This window comes from Hemibagrus wyckioides, linkage group LG09, assembly GCF_019097595.1.
Source record: "Hemibagrus wyckioides isolate EC202008001 linkage group LG09, SWU_Hwy_1.0, whole genome shotgun sequence".
NCBI classification, from domain to species: Eukaryota; Metazoa; Chordata; class Actinopteri; order Siluriformes; family Bagridae; genus Hemibagrus; species Hemibagrus wyckioides.
Genome location: NC_080718.1, coordinates 21,485,812 through 21,507,185, shown reverse-complemented (window position 1 = coordinate 21,507,185; position 21,374 = coordinate 21,485,812). Strand labels below are relative to the sequence as shown.

The 21,374-nt window shown below is 37.2% G+C and overlaps 9 gene segments (V, D, J or C); all 9 read left to right on the top strand.

Annotated features, from left to right (window-relative positions):
• The first annotated feature begins 661 nt into the window (after positions 1–661).
• On the top strand, positions 662–1,145 carry LOC131359879 (T cell receptor beta variable 16-like). The segment is given in 2 exon segments: positions 662–707; positions 808–1,145. Coding segments are annotated over 2 exon segments (384 nt in total).
• A 1,318-nt stretch (positions 1,146–2,463) lies between these two features.
• On the top strand, positions 2,464–3,125 carry LOC131359178 (T cell receptor beta variable 16-like). The segment is given in 2 exon segments: positions 2,464–2,610; positions 2,715–3,125. Coding segments are annotated over 2 exon segments (384 nt in total).
• Positions 3,126–5,582: 2,457 nt separating this feature from the next.
• Positions 5,583–6,181, top strand: LOC131359175 (T cell receptor beta variable 16-like). The segment is given in 2 exon segments: positions 5,583–5,665; positions 5,771–6,181. Coding segments are annotated over 2 exon segments (384 nt in total).
• Positions 6,182–9,462: 3,281 nt separating this feature from the next.
• Positions 9,463–10,130, top strand: LOC131359168 (T cell receptor beta variable 16-like). The segment is given in 2 exon segments: positions 9,463–9,603; positions 9,705–10,130. Coding segments are annotated over 2 exon segments (384 nt in total).
• A 1,241-nt stretch (positions 10,131–11,371) lies between these two features.
• Positions 11,372–12,023, top strand: LOC131359170 (immunoglobulin kappa variable 3D-11-like). The segment is given in 2 exon segments: positions 11,372–11,508; positions 11,613–12,023. Coding segments are annotated over 2 exon segments (384 nt in total).
• A 1,418-nt stretch (positions 12,024–13,441) lies between these two features.
• Positions 13,442–14,075, top strand: LOC131359174 (T cell receptor alpha variable 13-1-like). The segment is given in 2 exon segments: positions 13,442–13,578; positions 13,665–14,075. Coding segments are annotated over 2 exon segments (384 nt in total).
• Positions 14,076–15,306: 1,231 nt separating this feature from the next.
• Positions 15,307–15,975, top strand: LOC131359172 (T cell receptor beta variable 16-like). The segment is given in 2 exon segments: positions 15,307–15,447; positions 15,548–15,975. Coding segments are annotated over 2 exon segments (384 nt in total).
• A 1,295-nt stretch (positions 15,976–17,270) lies between these two features.
• Positions 17,271–17,945, top strand: LOC131359173 (T cell receptor alpha variable 13-1-like). The segment is given in 2 exon segments: positions 17,271–17,414; positions 17,520–17,945. Coding segments are annotated over 2 exon segments (384 nt in total).
• A 1,397-nt stretch (positions 17,946–19,342) lies between these two features.
• Positions 19,343–19,974, top strand: LOC131359177 (T cell receptor alpha variable 13-1-like). The segment is given in 2 exon segments: positions 19,343–19,478; positions 19,564–19,974. Coding segments are annotated over 2 exon segments (384 nt in total).
• Positions 19,975–21,374: the final 1,400 nt, after the last annotated feature.

Sequence of the window (21,374 nt, the reverse complement as noted above, 5' to 3'; positions counted from 1 at the left end):
TGTCCATTACCTGACAATCTGCTGAGCGGTAATGAGGCCTGTTGAGAATGGTTCAATGACATGAACCCAAATATATAAAAACAATATTGATTCACTCACAACAAAAGGGGGATGGTCCGGGGCGCAGAGTGCCGTACTCCAAGGAAAATTTGAAACAAGACAATCAGAGCTCAGCCTCAAGTCACATGTTTTTCAGAATTTTACGACCAACATACACACTCGATTGTACACACACACACAAATGAACAAAATACGGTTTGAATTTTTTTTATTTTTAATAAATAATAATATAACTAACAGTGGAATTGTACAAATAAATGATTTTATTTCATTATTAAAATATATAATTATTGTTAACATATTGAAGTAGCAGTCTACTCTGGCTAACTTTAAGGGGGCCGTGTCCCAGCACCCTCTATTGACCGGCCGCCACTGGCAGTGAGTAACACAGTGCTAGATACACACTAAACCATTCCCTGAAATCCCCCGCCTGTGTCACGTGACACCTTCCTGTGTTATATCATGATGCATTTGCACCTGTACTCAGAGTCAGAGGATATTCAATCAAAAGGCAGGTGGAGTCAGTGATATTTTATCATTTCACAAACAATTAGTTAAAAATATGACTGCAGCCTGGAAAGACTGAAGAACACTTGACACGATGGCTAAAATTATAGTCTCATGTATCATTCTTATCTGTCTTAAAGGTAAGCATTATTTTAAAAATGACTTGATACAATAGTTTTGAAATCTAGGTTTGTTTTAGTTCTAACTTCTAACAAAAATACACATCACTTTTTTTTATAGCCACAGTTATCTCTTCCCTCAACATCCAGCAATCACCACAACATCTACTAATAAAACCTGAGGAGAGTCCAGCGAAGCTCAGCTGCCAGCATGGTGATAGCAGCTATCAATACATGTACTGGTATCAACAAAAAACAGTCAGTGACTCCATTGAGCTCATTGGAATGCTCCAGTACAAAAACCCCATTCCTGAGGAGAAGTTTAAAACCCGATTCAACATTTCAGGACACGCTACAGGGGATGCATATCTGTTCATATCCAGTCTAACTCCTGAGGACAGTGCAGTATATTTCTGTGCTGCTAGTAAGCACAGCCACACACTTTCCCTTTCTGTTTAACAAAAAGCTTCACACCAAACACCTGCAAATAAGATCTGTTCTCTGATTACTCCAGTCTGTAATAGGACGCAGTATAGGAAGTGTACAGTAGAGGTCACTGATAAAACTGGTAACATGTTGAAGTTACATGATCTACACTTGTGAGAATTCATATAAAATTTAATGAAATTGTTTTTACTCACAAGTCACTTGACATTTTCTAGTGTGCTTTTTTCAGTGTTTTGAGCTTACTGTATAGTGACTCTGTACTATATAGTGAGTTATTCTGCTTTGAGACAATGTCCATTGTAAAAGGCGCTATAAAAATTAATAAATTGAATTATTCTGTGCAGTGAGGAGTGGCACCTGGGGCTAAACAAATGGGGGGGGTTGTTGGGCAAAGAAACTTAAAATCAGTCTTTTGTTTGTATTTATTGTATTTGTTGACTTTCCACTGATCTATATAATGCACTCTATAGTAGAAAATATCTAAAAATCCACAATGTGAAAAGATTTCCCAGGCTGTCACAAGCATGTATATGTATGCTTATAAATATTACTGACATGTATATGAAAGTTAGTTGATGAATTGGTTATATGTACATGCAATAAAAGCAAAGGATTAAGTCTCATTATATTGCACAGTGGCATCCAAGCAGTGGGATATGAGGAGAAGAGGTCCATAAGGAGGCAGCAGTGATGCATATAACATAACGTAGCACATAACTTCATCCAGATTTCACCACAAAACAGAGATCAGATCAGCTTAATAGTCTCCATATGCCACTATGGATCATGATGTTTACAGCTACAGCAATACATTTTCTATAACTGCTTATAGGTGAGTGAAAATGTGATATCAGGGTCTCCTTTGAAATCTTTATTTTCATTTGTAATTGGCTCTAATTTTTTTATCCCACATATATTCCCTCTAAAGAGCTGCATGTGATTATCAATTTCACAGTTCCCTGCTGTCCTATTGCTACAACCTGGCGACTCGTTAAATATCACATGCAACCACCATGACAAAACTTATGACAAAATACACTGGTATTAGCATTTAACCAGCAAAGTCTTGAACTTATCGGGTTTCTCGATTTCAAGAAACCAGAAATAGACAAAAAAGTGGGGTCTGTATTTTGGGAGATGCAGAGAAGGAAGGTAATCTCACGGCACAGTCTGTGACAGCAGAGTACAACACCTTGTATTTCTGTGCAGTGAGTAACACAGTGCTAGATACACACTAAACCATTCCCTGAAATCCCCCGCCTGTGTCACGTGACACCTTCCTGTGTTATATCATGATGCATTTGCACCTGTACTCAGAGTCAGAGGATATTCAATCAAAAGGCAGGTGGAGTCAGTGATATTTTATCATTTCACAAACAATTAGTTAAAAATATGACTGTAGACTGGAAAGACTGAAGAACACTTGACACGATGGCTAAAATTATAGTCTCAAGTATCATTCTTATCTGTCTTAAAGGTAAGCATTATTTTAAAAAATGACTTCATACATTAGTTTTGAAATCTAGGTTTGTTTTAGTTCTAACTTCTTCTAACAAAAATACACATCACTTTTTTTTATAGCCACAGTTATCTCTTCCCTCAAAGTCCAGCAATTACCAAAACATCTACTAATAAAACCTGAACAGAGGGAAGCGAAGCTCAGCTGCCGGCATGGTGATAGCAGCTATATCTACATGTACTGGTATCAACAAAAAACAGTCAGTGAATCCATTGAGCTCATTGGAATGCTCCTGAACAAAAACCCCACTCCTGAGGAGAAGTTTAAAACCCGATTCAACATTTCAGGACACTCTACAGGGGATGCATTTCTGCTCATATCCAGTCTAACTCCTGAGGACAGTGCAGTATATTTCTGTGCTGCTAGTAAGCACAGCCACACACTTTCCCTTTCTGTTTAACAAAAAGCTTCACACCAAACACCTGCAAATAAGATCTGTTCTCTGATTACTCCAGTCTGTAATAGGACGCAGTATAGGAAGTGTACAGTAGAGGTCACTGATAAAACTGGCAACATGTTAAAGTTACATGATCTACACTTGTGAGAATTCACATGAAATTTAATGAAATAATTTTTACTCACAAGTCACTTGACATTTTCTAGTGTGCTTAGGACTATGAATAGACTGGATATGGCATAAATTCCTCTTTTCAGTGTTTTGAGCTTACTGTATAGTGACTCTGTACTATATAGTGAGTTATTCTGCTTTGAGACAATGTCCATTGTAAAAGGCGCTATACAAATAAATAAATTAAATTATTCTGTGCAGTGAGGAGTGGCACCTGGTGCTAAACAAATTGGGGGGGGGGGTGCAAACAAACGTAAAATCAAACTGTTGGTAAAGCAGGACTGTAAATAGATCATCAAGTGATTCTTGATCATTACTGGTAAGATAATATATTGAAAATGTTGCTGTTAAAATCAACTGTTAAAGCATGTAATAAATGTACTATGGATCAGTGAATTTGAGTTCAATGTGGGTTTATTATCAGTAATGAAGTAATTAAGGCACAATGTTGTATAAAGTACCCAACAGCCATAATTTTTGATTAAAAGTACAGGTATTTTGTTAGAAAATGACTCAAGTAAAAGTTAAAGTCAACCATTATAATTCTATTTGAGTAAAAGTCTTAAAGTATCTGCAATAAACTGTACTTAAGTATCAAAAGTAGTAGTTTCATAAATGTATTCACGTAGAAGTAAATTAATAAAAAAGCAAGACTGTAAAAAATTGGAGAATTATGAATTTTATTCTGTATTGCTTTCTTTCTTAAACTTCTCAATAAGTGCACAACCAAAAAAATAAGACTTGCATGAAAGAAAGAAGAGGTCTTTAGAACTGTATTGTAATGAAGTGTACAGTATCAATGTTTCCATACATGTGCGCTTGTAACTAAGGCCATGTCCACTCGTACCCAGGTATTTTTAAGAAGGGAGATTTTTCTCTGCGTTTTGACCTTTTGTCCACATGCAGTTTGAGGTTGTTGAAAACAGAGCTTAACTGCCAAAGTGAACATTTTCCAAAACTCACCATTTTCAGTGGTGTTGTGTGGACAGGGGAAACGGAGATTTTGACGAATTGACGTCATTGTCTGTGTGCCGGTCTCCTTGATTTGACATCAGCTTTGTTTATGAATATATTTTGTGCAATAGCAGACTTACGTAAACTTCTTTGTTTACTGGACTTTTTACATGCGTGCACATACACGAGCAGTTATTCACACATTACGTTCATGAACAGAGGGGCCGGAATGTAATATGAAGCTCACTGCTGCTGCATACAAAACTCCAATAACGCACACAGCAATGGCGGTTTTGGACGAGACCCGGTCAGACTTCTACATTCTACAATGAAATTTTCGCATGTCAAAGGCATCGCTTTCACACGACTCACCATTGTTGTTAAACTACCAGAACTGGTAATAAAGTTTTGTCTAGGCTTCTGATTGGCTAGGCATGCTCCTGACAACACTTAACAGGGCGTTTTGTGTTTTCATGTGGACAAAGACATTTTTAACACGTAGGTCGTGTGGACAGGATTTTTAAAAAAAAAGAAGTTGAAAAATCTCAGTTTTTAAAAATACCCAGCTACATGTGGACATAGCCTAAAGTCATCACTAACCACATACTTCCTTTACCGCAAATTTGGATGCAGGTTTTTTTGTAGTAAGTAACAAAAATGCCAAACAGTAAATGTATCAGTAACAGTAAAAGTAGTGAACTAAAAGTAAAAGTTGACAGAACTATAAAAACTCAAGTAAAGTACAAAAACTCTCAAAAAATACTTAAGTACTGTAACGAAGTAATTTTACTTCGTTACATTACACCACTGTTAAGGTAATCATTAAAACACACACACACACACACACAGGAAAGTTGCCTAATCACAGGCATCCATTCTTTCTGGTTTGCCAATTTGTCAGTGACATTCTGCTTAAGGTCAGTCACCAGTCTCTTTTCCACTGACAGCATGGCCAATGCATTCAATAAGAAGTGCTGGAAAAGCACTGAGTGTAAGCTCGACCGCCATCACTTGACTGCTGCTGAATTTGGAAATTGGGTCGATCTGGTCCAAGATCCTTGAGTCTTTCCTTTTCTTCATCTGAATACCTTGTGAAAGGGTATTTTTATAAAGATATAAGCGAATTTTTGTTCATCTCCAGATATTTCACTTACTTCCACGTTAATGAGGACCTGTCTGTTAACTAACAATCTGTTGAGCAGTAATGAGGCCCGTTGAGAATGGTCCAAACACATGAACCCAAATATATAAAACCATGCACTGAAATCCCCCGCCTGTGTCACGTGACACCTTCCTGTGTTATATCGCGATGCATTAGCACCTGTATTTAGAGTCAGAGGATATACAATCAAAAAGCAAGTGGAGTCAGTGATATTTTATCATTTCACAAACAATTAGTTAAAAATATGACTGTAGACTGGAAAGACTGAAGAACACTTGACACGATGGCTAAAATTATAGTCTCAAGTATCATTCTTATCTGTCTTAAAGGTAAGCATTATTTTAAAAAATGACTTCATACATTAGTTTTGAAATCTAGGTTTGTTTTAGTTCTAATTTCTTCTAACAAAGATAAACATCACATTTTTTTTATAGCCACAGTTATCTCGTCCCTCAAAGTCCAGCAATTACCAAAACATCTACTAATAAAACCTGAACAGAGGGAAGCGAAGCTCAGCTGCCGGCATGGTGATAGCAACTATCAATACATGTACTGGTATCAACAAAAAACAGTCAGTGAATCCATTGAGCTCATTGGAATGCTCCGGTTCCAAAACCCCATTCCTGAGGAGAAGTTTAAAACACGATTCAACATTTCAGGACACTCTACAGGGGATGCATTTCTGCTCATATCCAGTCTAACTCCTGAGGACAGTGCAGTATATTTCTGTGCTGCTAGTAAGCACAGCCACACACTTTCCCTTTCTGTTTAACAAAAAGCTTCACACCAAACACCTGCAAATAAGATCTGTTCTCTGATTACTCCAGTCTGTAATAGGACGCAGTATAGGAAGTGTACAGTAGAGGTCACTGATAAAACTGGTAACATGTTGAAGTTACATGATCTACACTTGTGAGAATTCACATGAAACTCATTAAAATCATTTTTACTCACAAGTCACTTGACATTTTCTAGTGTGCTTAGGATTATTATTAGACTTAATATGGCATAAATACTTTTTTTTTTTTTACAGTGTTTTGAATTGTATAGTTTTCTTAATCTATTGTTAAATATATTATACATATAATAGGCTAGTATATAGTCTTTTGCTTGTATTTATTGTATTTGTTGACTTTCCACTGATCTATATAATGCACTCTATAGTAGAAAATATCTAAAAATCCACAATGTGAAAAGATTTCCCAGGCTGTCACAAGCATGTATATGTATGCTTATAAGTATTACTGGCATGTATATGAAAGTTAGTTGATGAATTGGTTATATGTACATGCAATAAAAGCAACGGATTAAGTCTCATTATATTGCACAGTGGCATCCAAGCAGTGGGATATCAGGAGAAGAGGTCCATAAGGAGGCAGCAGTGATGCATATAACATAACGTAGCACATAACTTCATCCAGATTTCACCACAAAACAGAGATCAGATCAGCTTAATAGTCTCCATATGCCACTATGGATCATGATGTTTAGAGCTACAGCAATACATTTTCTATAACACTGCTTATAGGTGAGTGAAAATGTGATATCAGGGTCTCCTTTAAAATCTTTATTTTCATTTGTAATTGGCTCTAATTTTTTTTTTTTATCCAACATATATATTTCTCTAGGAAGCTGCATGTGTTTCACAGTTCCCTGCTGTCCTATTGCTACAACCTGGCGACTTGTTAAATATCACATGCAGCCACCATGACAAAACTTATGACAAAATACACTGGTATTAGCACACACACACTGTAGAGTTGCCTAATCACAGGCATCCATTCTTTCTGGTTTGCCAATTTCTCAGTGACCTTCTATTTAAAGTCAGTCATCTCAGTCACCTATCTCTTTTCCTTTGACAGCATGGCCAATGCATTCAATAAGATGTGCTGGAAAAGCACTGAGTGTAAGCTCGACCGCCATCACTTGACTGCTGCTGAATTTGGAAATTGGGTCGATCTGGTCCAAGCTCCTTGAGTCTTTCCTTTTCTTCATCCGAATGCCTTGTGAAAGGGTATTTTTGTAAAGATATGAGCGAATTTTTGTTCATCTCCAGTTATTTCGCTTACTTCCACATTAATGAGTACCTGTCCGTTAACTAACAATCTGCTGAGCGGTAATGAGGCCCGTTGAGAATGGTCCAATGACATGAGGCCAAATATATAAAACCATGCACTGAGATCCCCCACCTGTGTCACGTGACACCTTCCTGTGTTATATCATGATGCATTTGCACCTGTTCTGAGAGTCAGAGGATATACAATCAAAAGGCAGGTGGAGTCAGTGATATTTTATCATTTCACAAACAATTAGTTAAAAATATGACTGGAAAATACTGAAAAACACTTGACAAGATGGCTAAAATTATAGTCTCAACTATCGTTCTTATCAGTCTTAAAGGTAAGCATTATTTTTTTTGAAATGCCTTCATACATTTGTTTTGTTCTAACTTCTAACAAAGATATGTATAAAAAAAATTTCTATAGCCACAGTTATCTCTTCCCTCAACATCCATCAATCACCACAACATCTACTAATAAAACCTGAGGAGAGTCCAGCGAAGCTCAGTTGCCGGCATGGTGATAGCAGCTATGAATACATGTACTGGTATCAACAAAAGGGAGTTGGTGAATCCACTGAGCTCATAGGAATGCTCCAGCTCCAAAGAGTCATTCCTGAGGAGAAGTTTAAAATGCGATTCAACATTTCAGGACACGCTACAGGGGATGCATTTCTGCTCATATCCAGTCTAACTCCTGAGGACAGTGCAGTATATTTCTGTGCTGCTAGTAAGCACAGCCACACACTTTCCCTTTCTGTTTAACAAAAAGCTTCACACCAAACACCTGCAAATAAGATCTGTTCTCTGATTACTCCAGTCTGTAATAGGACGCAGTATAGGAAGTATACAGTAGAGGTCACTGATAAAACTGGCAACATGTTAAAGTTACATGATCTACACTTGTGAACTTGTGGCTGGAACGGATTAATATTGTAGCATTTCAATTCATTTTAATAGAGAAATTTAATTTGATATATGAACAAATTGAGTTACGAGCTCGGTCGCAGAACGAGTTAAACTCACAAGTCAAGGTATTACTGTATATTGAAAATGTTACTGTTAAAATCAACTGTTAAAGCTATGAATCAGTCAATTTGAGTTCAGTGTGGGTTCATTATCAGTAATGAAGTAATGAAGCTAATCATTAAAGCACACACACGCACACACACTGTAGAGTTGCCTAATCACAGGCATCCATTCTTCTGGTTTGCCAATTTCTCAGTGACCTTCTGGTTAAAGTCAGTCATCTCAGTCACCAGTCTCTTTTCCACTGACAGCATGGCCAATGCATTCAATAAGAAGTGCTGGAAAAGCACTGAGTGTAAGCTCGACCGCCATCACTTGACTGCTGCTGAATTTGGAAATTGGGTCAATCTGGTCCAAGCTCCTTGAGTCTTTCCTTTTCTTCATCTGAATGCCTTGTGAAAGGGTATTTTGTAAAGATATAAGTGAATTTTCGTTCATCTCCAGATATTTCGCTTACTTCCACATTAATGAGGACCTGTAAATTAACTAACAATCTGCTGAGCAGTAATGAGACTCGTTGAGAATGGTTCAATGACATGAACCCAAATATATAAAAACAATATTGATTCACTCACAACAAAAGGGGGATGGTCCGGGGCGCAGAGTGCCGTACTCCAAGGAAAATTTGAAACAAGACAATCAGAGCTCAGCCTCAAGTCACATGTTTTTCAGAATTTTACGACCAACATACACACTCGATTGTACACACACACACAAATGAACAAAGTACGGTTTGGATTTTTTTTATTTTTAATAAATAATAATATAACTAAGTGGAATTGTACAAATAAATGATTTTATTTCATTATTAAAATATATAATTATTGTTAACATATTGAAGTAGCAGTCTACTCTGGCTAACTTTAAGGAGGCCGTGTCCCAGCACCCTCTATTGACCGGCCGCCACTGGCAGTGAGTAACACAGTGCTAGATACACACTAAACCATTCCCTGAAATCCCCCGCCTGTGTCACGTGACACCTTCCTGTGTTATATCATGATGCATTTGCACCTGTACTCAGAGTCAGAGGATATTCAATCAAGAGGCAGGTGGAGTCAGTGATATTTTATCATTTCACAAACAATTAGTTAAAAATGACTGCAGCCTGGAAAGACTGAAGAACACTTGACACGATGGCTAAAATTATAGTCTCATGTATCATTCTTATCTGTCTTAAAGGTAAGCATTATTTTAAAAATGACTTGATACAATAGTTTTGAAATCTAGGTTTGTTTTAGTTCTAACTTTTAACAAAAATACACATCACTTTTTTTCTATAGCCACAGTTATCTCTTCCCTCAACATCCAGCAATCACCACAACATCTACTAATAAAACCTGAGGAGAGTCAAGCAAAGCTCAGCTGCCAGCATGGTGATAGCAGCTATATCTACATGTACTGGTATCAACAAAAAACAGTCAGTGACTCCATTGAGCTCATTGGAATGCTCCAGTACAAAAACCCCATTCCTGAGGAGAAGTTTAAAACCCGATTCAACATTTCAGGACACGCTACAGGGGATGCATATCTGTTCATATCCAGTCTAACTCCTGAGGACAGTGCAGTATATTTCTGTGCTGCTAGTAAGCACAGCCACACACTTTCCCTTTCTGTTTAACAAAAAGCTTCACACCAAACACCTGCAAATAAGATCTGTTCTCTGATTACTCCAGTCTGTAATAGGACGCAGTATAGGAAGTGTACAGTAGAGGTCACTGATAAAACTGGTAACATGTTGAAGTTACATGATCTACACTTGTGAGAATTCATATAAAATTTAATGAAATTGTTTTTACTCACAAGTCACTTGACATTTTCTAGTGTGCTTTTTTCAGTGTTTTGAGCTTACTGTATAGTGACTCTGTACTATATAGTGAGTTATTCTGCTTTGAGACAATGTCCATTGTAAAAGGCGCTATAAAAATTAATAAATTGAATTATTCTGTGCAGTGAGGAGTGGCACCTGGGGCTAAACAAATGGGGGGGGGTTGTTGGGCAAAGAAACTTAAAATCAGTCTTTTGTTTGTATTTATTGTATTTGTTGACTTTCCACTGATCTATATAATGCACTCTATAGTAGAAAATATCTAAAAATCCACAATGTGAAAAGATTTCCCAGGCTGTCACAAGCATGTATATGTATGCTTATAAATATTACTGACATGTATATGAAAGTTAGTTGATGAATTGGTTATATGTACATGCAATAAAAGCAAAGGATTAAGTCTCATTATATTGCACAGTGGCATCCAAGCAGTGGGATATGAGGAGAAGAGGTCCATAAGGAGGCAGCAGTGATGCATATAACATAACGTAGCACATAACTTCATCCAGATTTCACCACAAAACAGAGATCAGATCAGCTTAATAGTCTCCATATGCCACTATGGATCATGATGTTTACAGCTACAGCAATACATTTTCTATAACTGCTTATAGGTGAGTGAAAATGTGATATCAGGGTCTCCTTTGAAATCTTTATTTTCATTTGTAATTGGCTCTAATTTTTTTATCCCACATATATTCCCTCTAAAGAGCTGCATGTGATTATCAATTTCACAGTTCCCTGCTGTCCTATTGCTACAACCTGGCGACTCGTTAAATATCACATGCAGCCACCATGACAAAACTTATGACAAAATACACTGGTATTAGCATTTAACCAGCAAAGTCTTGAACTTATCGGGTTTCTCGATTTCAAGAAACCAGAAATAGACAAAAAAGTGGGGTCTGTATTTTGGGAGATGCAGAGAAGGAAGGTAATCTCACGGCACAGTCTGTGACAGCAGAGTACAACACCTTGTATTTCTGTGCAGTGAGTAACACAGTGCTAGATACACACTAAACCATTCCCTGAAATCCCCCGCCTGTGTCATGTGACACCTTCCTGTGTTATATCGCGATGCATTAGCACCTGTATTTAAAGTCAGAGGATATACAATCAAAAGGCAGGTGGAGTCAGTGATATTTTATCATTTCACAAACAATTAGTTAACAATATCACTGCAGCCTGGAAAGACTGGAGAACACTTGACAAGATGGCTAAAATTATAGTCTCAAGTATGATTCTTATCAGTCTTAAAGGTAAGCATTATTTTAAAAATGACTTCATACATTAGTTTTGATATCCAGGTTTGTTTTAATTCTAACTTCTTCTAACAAAAATAAACCTCACTTTTTTTCTATAGCCACAGTTATCTCTTCCCTCAAAGTCCAGCAATTACCACAACATCTACTAATAAAACCTGAACAGAGGGAAGCGAAGCTCAGCTGCCGGCATGGTGATAGCAACTATCAATACATGTACTGGTATCAACAAAAAACAGTCAGTGAATCCATTGAGCTCATTGGAATGCTCCGGTTCCAAAACCCCATTCCTGAGGAGAAGTTTAAAACCCGATTCAACATTTCAGGACACGCTACAGGGGATGCATTTCTGCTCATATCCAGTCTAACTCCTGAGGACAGTGCAGTATATTTCTGTGCTGCTAGTAAGCACAGCCACACACTTTCCCTTTCTGTTTAACAAAAAGCTTCACACCAAACACCTGCAAATAAGATCTGTTCTCTGATTACTCCAGTCTGTAATAGGACGCAGTATAGGAAGTGTACAGTAGAGGTCACTGATAAAACTGGTAACATGTTGAAGTTACATGATCTACACTTGTGAGAATTCACATGAAACTCATTAAAATCATTTTTACTCACAAGTCACTTGACATTTTCTAGTGTGCTTAGGATTATTATTAGACTTAATATGGCATAAATAAGTTTTTTTTTTTTACAGTGTTTTGAATTGTATAGTTTTCTTAATCTATTGTTAAATATATTATACATATAATAGGCTAGTATATAGTCTTTTGCTTGTATTTATTGTATTTGTTGACTTTCCACTGATCTATATAATGCACTCTATAGTAGAAAATATCTAAAAATCCACAATGTGAAAAGATTTCCCAGGCTGTCACAAGCATGTATATGTATGCTTATAAGTATTACTGGCATGTATATGAAAGTTAGTTGATGAATTGGTTATATGTACATGCAATAAAAGCAACGGATTAAGTCTCATTATATTGCACAGTGGCATCCAAGCAGTGGGATATGAGGAGAAGAGGTCCATAAGGAGGCAGCAGTGATGCATATAACATAACGTAGCACATAACTTCATCCAGATTTCACCACAAAACAGAGATCAGATCAGCTTAATAGTCTCCATATGCCACTATGGATCATGATGTTTAGAGCTACAGCAATACATTTTCTATAACACTGCTTATAGGTGAGTGAAAATGTGATATCAGGGTCTCCTTTAAAATCTTTATTTTCATTTGTAATTGGCTCTAATTTTTTTTTTTTATCCAACATATATATTTCTCTAGGAAGCTGCATGTGTTTCACAGTTCCCTGCTGTCCTATTGCTACAACCTGGCGACTTGTTAAATATCACATGCAGCCACCATGACAAAACTTATGACAAAATACACTGGTATTAGCACACACACACTGTAGAGTTGCCTAATCACAGGCATCCATTCTTTCTGGTTTGCCAATTTCTCAGTGACCTTCTATTTAAAGTCAGTCATCTCAGTCACCTATCTCTTTTCCTTTGACAGCATGGCCAATGCATTCAATAAGATGTGCTGGAAAAGCACTGAGTGTAAGCTCGACCGCCATCACTTGACTGCTGCTGAATTTGGAAATTGGGTCGATCTGGTCCAAGCTCCTTGAGTCTTTCCTTTTCTTCATCCGAATGCCTTGTGAAAGGGTATTTTTGTAAAGATATGAGCGAATTTTTGTTCATCTCCAGTTATTTCGCTTACTTCCACATTAATGAGTACCTGTCCGTTAACTAACAATCTGCTGAGCGGTAATGAGGCCCGTTGAGAACGGTCCAATGACATGAGGCCAAATATATAAAACCATGCACTGAGATCCCCCACCTGTGTCACGTGACACCTTCCTGTGTTATATCATGATGCATTTGCCCCTGTTCTGAGAGGTAGAGGATATACAATCAAAAGGCAGGTGGAGTCAGTGATATTTTATCATTTCACAAACAATTAGTTAAAAATATGACTGGAAAAGACTGAAAAACACTTGACAAGATGGCTAAAATTATAGTCTCAACTATCGTTCTTATCAGTCTTAAAGGTAAGCATTATTTTTTTTGAAATGCCTTCATACATTTGTTTTGTTCTAACTTCTAACAAAGATATGTATAAAAAAAATTTCTATAGCCACAGTTATCTCTTCCCTCAACATCCATCAATCACCACAACATCTACTAATAAAACCTGAACAGAGGGAAGCGAAGCTCAGTTGCCGGCATGGTGATAGCAGCTATGAATACATGTACTGGTATCAACAAAAGGGAGTTGGTGAATCCACTGAGCTCATAGGAATGCTCCAGTACCAAAGAGTCATTCCTGAGGAGAAGTTTAAAACGCGATTCAACATTTCAGGACACGCTACAGGGGATGCATTTCTGCTCATATCCAGTCTAACTCCTGAGGACAGTGCAGTATATTTCTGTGCTGCTAGTAAGCACAGCCACACACTTTCCCTTTCTGTTTAACAAAAAGCTTCACACCAAACACCTGCAAATAAGATCTGTTCTCTGATTACTCCAGTCTGTAATAGGACGCAGTATAGGAAGTGTACAGTAGAGGTCACTGATAAAACTGGCAACATGTTAAAGTTACATGATCTACACTTGTGAACTTGTGGCTGGAACGGATTAATATTGGAGCATTTCAATTCATTTTAATAGAGAAATTTAATTTGATATATGAACAAATTGAGTTACGAGCTCGGTCGCAGAACGAGTTAAACTCACAAGTCAAGGTATTACTGTATATTGAAAATGTTACTGTTAAAATCAACTGTTAAAGCTATGAATCAGTCAATTTGAGTTCAGTGTGGGTTCATTATCAGTAATGAAGTAATGAAGCTAATCATTAAAGCACACACACGCACACACACTGTAGAGTTGCCTAATCACAGGCATCCATTCTTCTGGTTTGCCAATTTCTCAGTGACCTTCTGGTTAAAGTCAGTCATCTCAGTCACCAGTCTCTTTTCCATTGACAGCATGGCCAATGCATTCAATAAGAAGTGCTGGAAAAGCACTGAGTGTAAGCTCGACCGCCATCACTTGACTGCTGCTGAATTTGGAAATTGGGTCGATCTGGTCCAAGCTCCTTGAGTCTTTCCTTTTCTTCATCTGAATGCCTTGTGAAAGGGTATTTTGTAAAGATATAAGTGAATTTTCGTTCATCTCCAGATATTTCGCTTACTTCCACATTAATGAGGACCTGTCCATTAACTAACAATCTGCTGAGCGGTAATGAGGCCTGTTGAGAATGGTTCAATGACATGAACCCAAATATATAAAAACAATATTGATTCACTCACAACAAAAGGGGGATGGTCCGGGGCGCAGAGTGCCGTACTCCAAGGAAAATTTGAAACAAGACAATCAGAGCTCAGCTTCAAGTCACATGTTTTTCAGAATTTTACGACCAACATACACACTCGATTGTACACACACACACAAATGAACAAAATACGGTTTGAATTTTTTTTATTTTTAATAAATAATAATATAACTAACAGTGGAATTGTACAAATAAATGATTTTATTTCATTATTAAAATATATAATTATTGTTAACATATTGAAGTAGCAGTCTACTCTGGCTAACTTTAAGGAGGCCGTGTCCCAGCACCCTCTATTGACCGGCCGCCACTGGCAGTGAGTAACACAGTGCTAGATACACACTAAACCATTCCCTGAAATCCCCCGCCTGTGTCACGTGACACCTTCCTGTGTTATATCATGATGCATTTGCACCTGTACTCAGAGTCAGAGGATATTCAATCAAGAGGCAGGTGGAGTCAGTGATATTTTATCATTTCACAAACAATTAGTTAAAAATGACTGCAGCCTGGAAAGACTGAAGAACACTTGACACGATGGCTAAAATTATAGTCTCATGTATCATTCTTATCTGTCTTAAAGGTAAGCATTATTTTAAAAATGACTTGATACAATAGTTTTGAAATCTAGGTTTGTTTTAGTTCTAACTTCTAACAAAAATACACATCACTTTTTTTTATAGCCACAGTTATCTCTTCCCTCAACATCCAGCAATCACCACAACATCTACTAATAAAACCTGAGGAGAGTCAAGCAAAGCTCAGCTGCCGGCATGGTGATAGCAGTTATATCTACATGTACTGGTATCAACAAAAAACAGTCAGTGAATCCATTGAGCTCATTGGAATGCTCCTGAACAAAAACCCCACTCCTGAGGAGAAGTTTAAAACCCGATTCAACATTTCAGGACACTCTACAGGGGATGCATATCTGTTCATATCCAGTCTAACTCCTGAGGACAGTGCAGTATATTTCTGTGCTGCTAGTAAGCACAGCCACACACTTTCCCTTTCTGTTTAACAAAAAGCTTCACACCAAACACCTGCAAATAAGATCTGTTCTCTGATTACTCCAGTCTGTAATAGGACGCAGTATAGGAAGTGTACAGTAGAGGTCACTGATAAAACTGGTAACATGTTGAAGTTACATGATCTACACTTGCGAGAATTCACATGAAATTTAATGAAATCATTTTTACTCACAAGTCACTTGACATTTTCTAGTGTGTTTAAGACTATGAATAGACTGGATATAGATAGATAGATAGATAGATAGATAGATAGATAGATAGATAGATAGATAGATAGATAGATAGATAGATAGATAGACAGACAGACAGACAGACAGACAGACAGACAGACAGACAGACAGACAGACAGACAGACAGATAGATAGATAGATAGATAGATAGATAGATAGATAGATAGATAGATAGATAGATACTTTATTCATCCCAAAGGGAAATTCATAAATTTTATATGATATGATATAAATTCCTTTTTTCTGTGTTTTGAGCTTACTGTATAGTGACTCTGTACTATATAGTGAGTTATTCTGCTTTGAGACAAAGTCCATTGTAAAAGGCGCTATAAAAATAAATAATTTGAGTTATTCTGTGCAGTGAGGAGTGGCAGCTGGTGCTAAACAAATTTGGGGGGGGGGCAAACAAACTTTAGATCAAACTGTTAGTAAAGCAGGACTGTAAATAGATGTTTATCAGGTGATCATCTATCATTACTTCTAAGATAATATATTGAAAATGTTACTGTTAAAATCAACTGTTAAAGCATTCATCAAATGTACTATGAATCAGTCAATTTGAGTTCAATGTGGGTTTATTATCAATAATAAAGCTAATCATTAAAGTGCACACACACACACACACACACACACACTGTAGAGTTGCCTAATCACAGGCATCCATTCTTTCTGGTTTGCCAATTTCTCAATGATCTTCTGGTTAAAGTCAGTCATCTCAGTCACCAGTCTCTTTTCCACTGACAACATGGCCAATGCATTCAATAAGAAGTGCTGGAAAAGCACTGAGTGTAAGCTCGACTGCCATCACTTGACTGCTGCCGAATTTGGAAATTGGGTCGATCTGGTCCAAGCTCCTTGAGTCTTTCCTTTTCTTCATCTGAATGCCTTGTGAAAGGGTTTTTTTGTAAAGATATAAGCGAATTTTCGTTCATCTCCAGATATTTCACTTACTTCCACGTTAATGAGGACCTGTCCATTAACTAACAATCTGCTGAGCGGTAATGAGGCCCGTTGAGAATGGTCCAATCACATGAACCCAAATATATAAAACCATGCACTGAAATCCCCCGCCTGTGTCACGTGACACCTTCCTGTGTTATATCGCGATGCATTAGCACCTGTATTTAGAGTCAGAGGATATACAATCAAAAGGCAGGTGGAGTCAGTGATATTTTATCATTTCACAAACAATTGGTTAAAAAATATGACTGCAGCCTGGAAAGACTGAAGAACACTTGACAAGATGGCTAAAATTATAGTTTCAAGTATGATTCTTATCAGTCTTAAAGGTAAGCATTATTTTAAAAAATGACTTCATACATTAGTTTTGAAATCTAGGTTTGTTTTAATTCTAACTTCTTCTAACAAAAATAAACCTCACTTTTTTTCTATAGCCACAGTTATCTCTTCCCTCAAAGTCCAGCAATTACCACAACATCTACTAATAAAACCTGAACAGAGTCCAGCGAAGTTCAGCTGCCGGCATGGTGATAGCAACTATCAATACATGTACTGGTATCAACAAAAAACAGTCAGTGAATCCATTGAGCTCATTGGAATCCTCCTGAACAAAAAACCAACTCCTGAGGAGAAGTTTAAAACCCGATTCAACATTTCAGGACAATCCACAGGGGATGCATATCTGTTCATATCCAGTCTAACTCCTGAGGACAGTGCAGTATATTTCTGTGCTGCTAGTAAGCACAGCCACACACTTTCCCTTTCTGTTTAACAAAAAGCTTCACACCAAACACCTGCAAATAAGATCTGTTCTCTGATTACTCCAGTCTGTAATAGGACGCAGTATAGGAAGTGTACAGTAGAGGTCACTGATAAAACTGGTAACATGTTGAAGTTACATGATCTACACTTGTGAGAATTCACATGAAACTCATTAAAATCATTTTTACTCACAAGTCACTTGACATTTTCTAGTGTGCTTAGGATTATTATTAGACTTAATATGGCATAAATACTTTTTTTTACAGTGTTTTGAACTGTATAGTTTTCTTAATCTATTGTTAAATATATTATACATATAATAGGCTAGTATATAGTCTTTTGCTTGCATTTATTGTATTTGTTGACTTTCCACTGATCTATATAATGCACTCTATAGTAGAAAATATCTAAAAATCCACAATGTGAAAAGATTTCCCAGGCTGTCACAAGCATGTATATGTATGCTTATAAATATTACTGGCATGTATATGAAAGTTAGTTGATGAATTGGTTATATGTACATGCAATAAAAGCAAAGGATTAAGTCTCATTATATTGTACAGTGGCATCCAAGCAGTGGGATATCAGGAGAAGAGGTCCATAAGGAGGCAGCAGTGATGCATATAACATAACGTAGCACATAACTTCATCCAGATTTCACCACAAAACAGAGATCAGATCAGCTTAATAGTCTCCATATGCCACTATGGATCATGATGTTTACAGCTACAGCAATACATCTTCTATAACACTGCTTATAGGTGAGTGAAAATGTGATATCAGGGTCTCCTTTGAAATCTTTACTTTCATTTGTAATTGGCTCTAATTTTTTTTTTATCCAACATATATATTTCTCTAGGAAGCTGCATGTGTTTCACAGTTCCCTGCTGTCCTATTCCTACAACCTGGCGACTCGTTAAATATCACATGCAGCCACCATGACAAAACTTATGACAAAATACACTGGTATTAGCACACACACACTGTAGAGTTGCCTAATCACAGGCATCCATTCTTTCTGGTTTGCCAATTTCTCAATGACCTTCTATTTAAAGTCAGTCATCTCAGTCACCTATCTCTTTTCCTTCGACAGCATGGCCAATGCATTCAATAAGAAGTGCTGGAAAAGCACTGAGTGTAAGCTCGACCACCATCAATTGACTGCTGCTGAATTTGGAAATTGGGTCGATCTGGTCCAAGCTCCTTGAGTCTTTCCTTTTCTTCATCCAAATGTCTTGTGAAAGGGTATTTTTGTAAAGATATAAGCGAATTTTTGTTCATCTCCAGTTATTTCGCTTACTTCCACATTAATGAGTACCTGTCTGTTAACTAACAATCTGCTGAGCGCTAATGAGGCCCGTTGAGAACGGTCCAATGACATGAGGCCAAATATATAAAACCATGCACTGAGATCCCCCACCTGTGTCACGTGACACCTTCCTGTGTTATATCATGATGCATTTGCACCTGTTCTGAGAGTCAGAGGATATACAATCAAAAGGCAGGTGGAGTCAGTGATATTTTATCATTTCACAAACAATTAGTTAACAATATGACTGGAAAAGACTGAAAAACACTTGACAAGATGGCTAAAATTATAGTCTCAACTATCGTTCTTATCAGTCTTAAAGGTAAGCATTATTTTTTTTGAAATGCCTTCATACATTTGTTTTGTTCTAACTTCTAACAAAGATATGTATGAAAAAAATTCTATAGCCACAGTTATCTCTTCCCTCAACATCCATCAATCACCACAACATCTACTAATAAAACCTGAGGAGAGTCCAGCGAAGCTCAGTTGCCGGCATGGTGATAGCAACTATATCTACATGTACTGGTATCAACAAAAGGGAGTTGGTGAATCCACTGAGCTCATAGGAATGCTCCACCTCCAAAGAGTCATTCCTGAGGAGAAGTTTAAAATGCGATTCAACATTTCAGGACACGCTACAGGGGATGCATTTCTGCTCATATCCAGTCTAACTCCTGAGGACAGTGCAGTATATTTCTGTGCTGCTAGTAAGCACAGCCACACACTTTCCCTTTCTGTTTAACAAAAAGCTTCACACCAAACACCTGCAAATAAGATCTGTTCTCTGATTACTCCAGTCTGTAATAGGACGCAGTATAGGAAGTGTACAGTAGAGGTCACTGATAAAACTGGTAACATGTTGAAGTTACATGATCTACACTTGTGAGAATTCACATGAAACTCATTAAAATCATTTTTACTCACAAGTCACTTGACATTTTCTAGTGTGCTTAGGATTATTATTAGACTTAATATGGCATAAATACTTTTTTTTACAGTGTTTTGAACTGTATAGTTTTCTTAATCTATTGTTAAATATATTATACATATAATAGGCTAGTATATAGTCTTTTGCTTGTATTTATTGTATTTGTTGACTTTCCACTGATCTATATAATGCACTCTATAGTAGAAAATATCTAAAAATCCACAATGTGAAAAGATTTCCCAGGCTGTCACAAGCATGTATATGTATGCTTATAAATATTACTGGCATGTATATGAAAGTTAGTTGATGAATTGGTTATATGTACATGCAATAAAAGCAAAGGATTAAGTCTCATTATATTGTACAGTGGCATCCAAGCAGTGGGATATCAGGAGAAGAGGTCCATAAGGAGGCAGCAGTGATGCATATAACATAACGTAGCACATAACTTCATCCAGATTTCACCACAAAACAGAGATCAGATCAGCTTAATAGTCTCCATATGCCACTATGGATCATGATGTTTACAGCTACAGCAATACATCTTCTATAACACTGCTTATAGGTGAGTGAAAATGTGATATCAGGGTCTCCTTTGAAATCTTTACTTTCATTTGTAATTGGCTCTAATTTTTTTTTTTATCCAACATATATATTTCTCTAGGAAGCTGCATGTGTTTCACAGTTCCCTGCTGTCCTATTCCTACAACCTGGCGACTCGTTAAATATCACATGCAGCCACCATGACAAAACTTATGACAAAATACACTGGTATTAGCACACACACACTGTAGAGTTGCCTAATCACAGGCATCCATTCTTTCTGGTTTGCCAATTTCTCAATGACCTTCTTTTTAAAGTCAGTCATCTCAGTCACCTATCTCTTTTCCTTCGACAGCATGGCCAATGCATTCAATAAGATGTGCTGGAAACGCACTGAGTGTAAGCTCGACCACCATCAATTGACTGCTGCTGAATTTGGAAATTAGGTCGATCTGGTCCAAGCTCCTTGAGTCTTTCCTTTTCTTCATCCAAATGTCTTGTGAAAGGGTATTTTTGTAAAGATATAAGCGAATTTTTGTTCATCTCCAGATATTTCGCTTACTTCCACATTAATGAGTACCTGTCCGTTAACTAACAATCTGCTGAGCGCTAATGAGGCCCGTTGAGAACGGTCCAATGACATGAGGCCAAATATATAAAACCATGCACTGAGATCCCCCACCTGTGTCACGTGACACCTTCCTGTGTTATATCATGATGCATTTGCCCCTGTTCTGAGAGTCA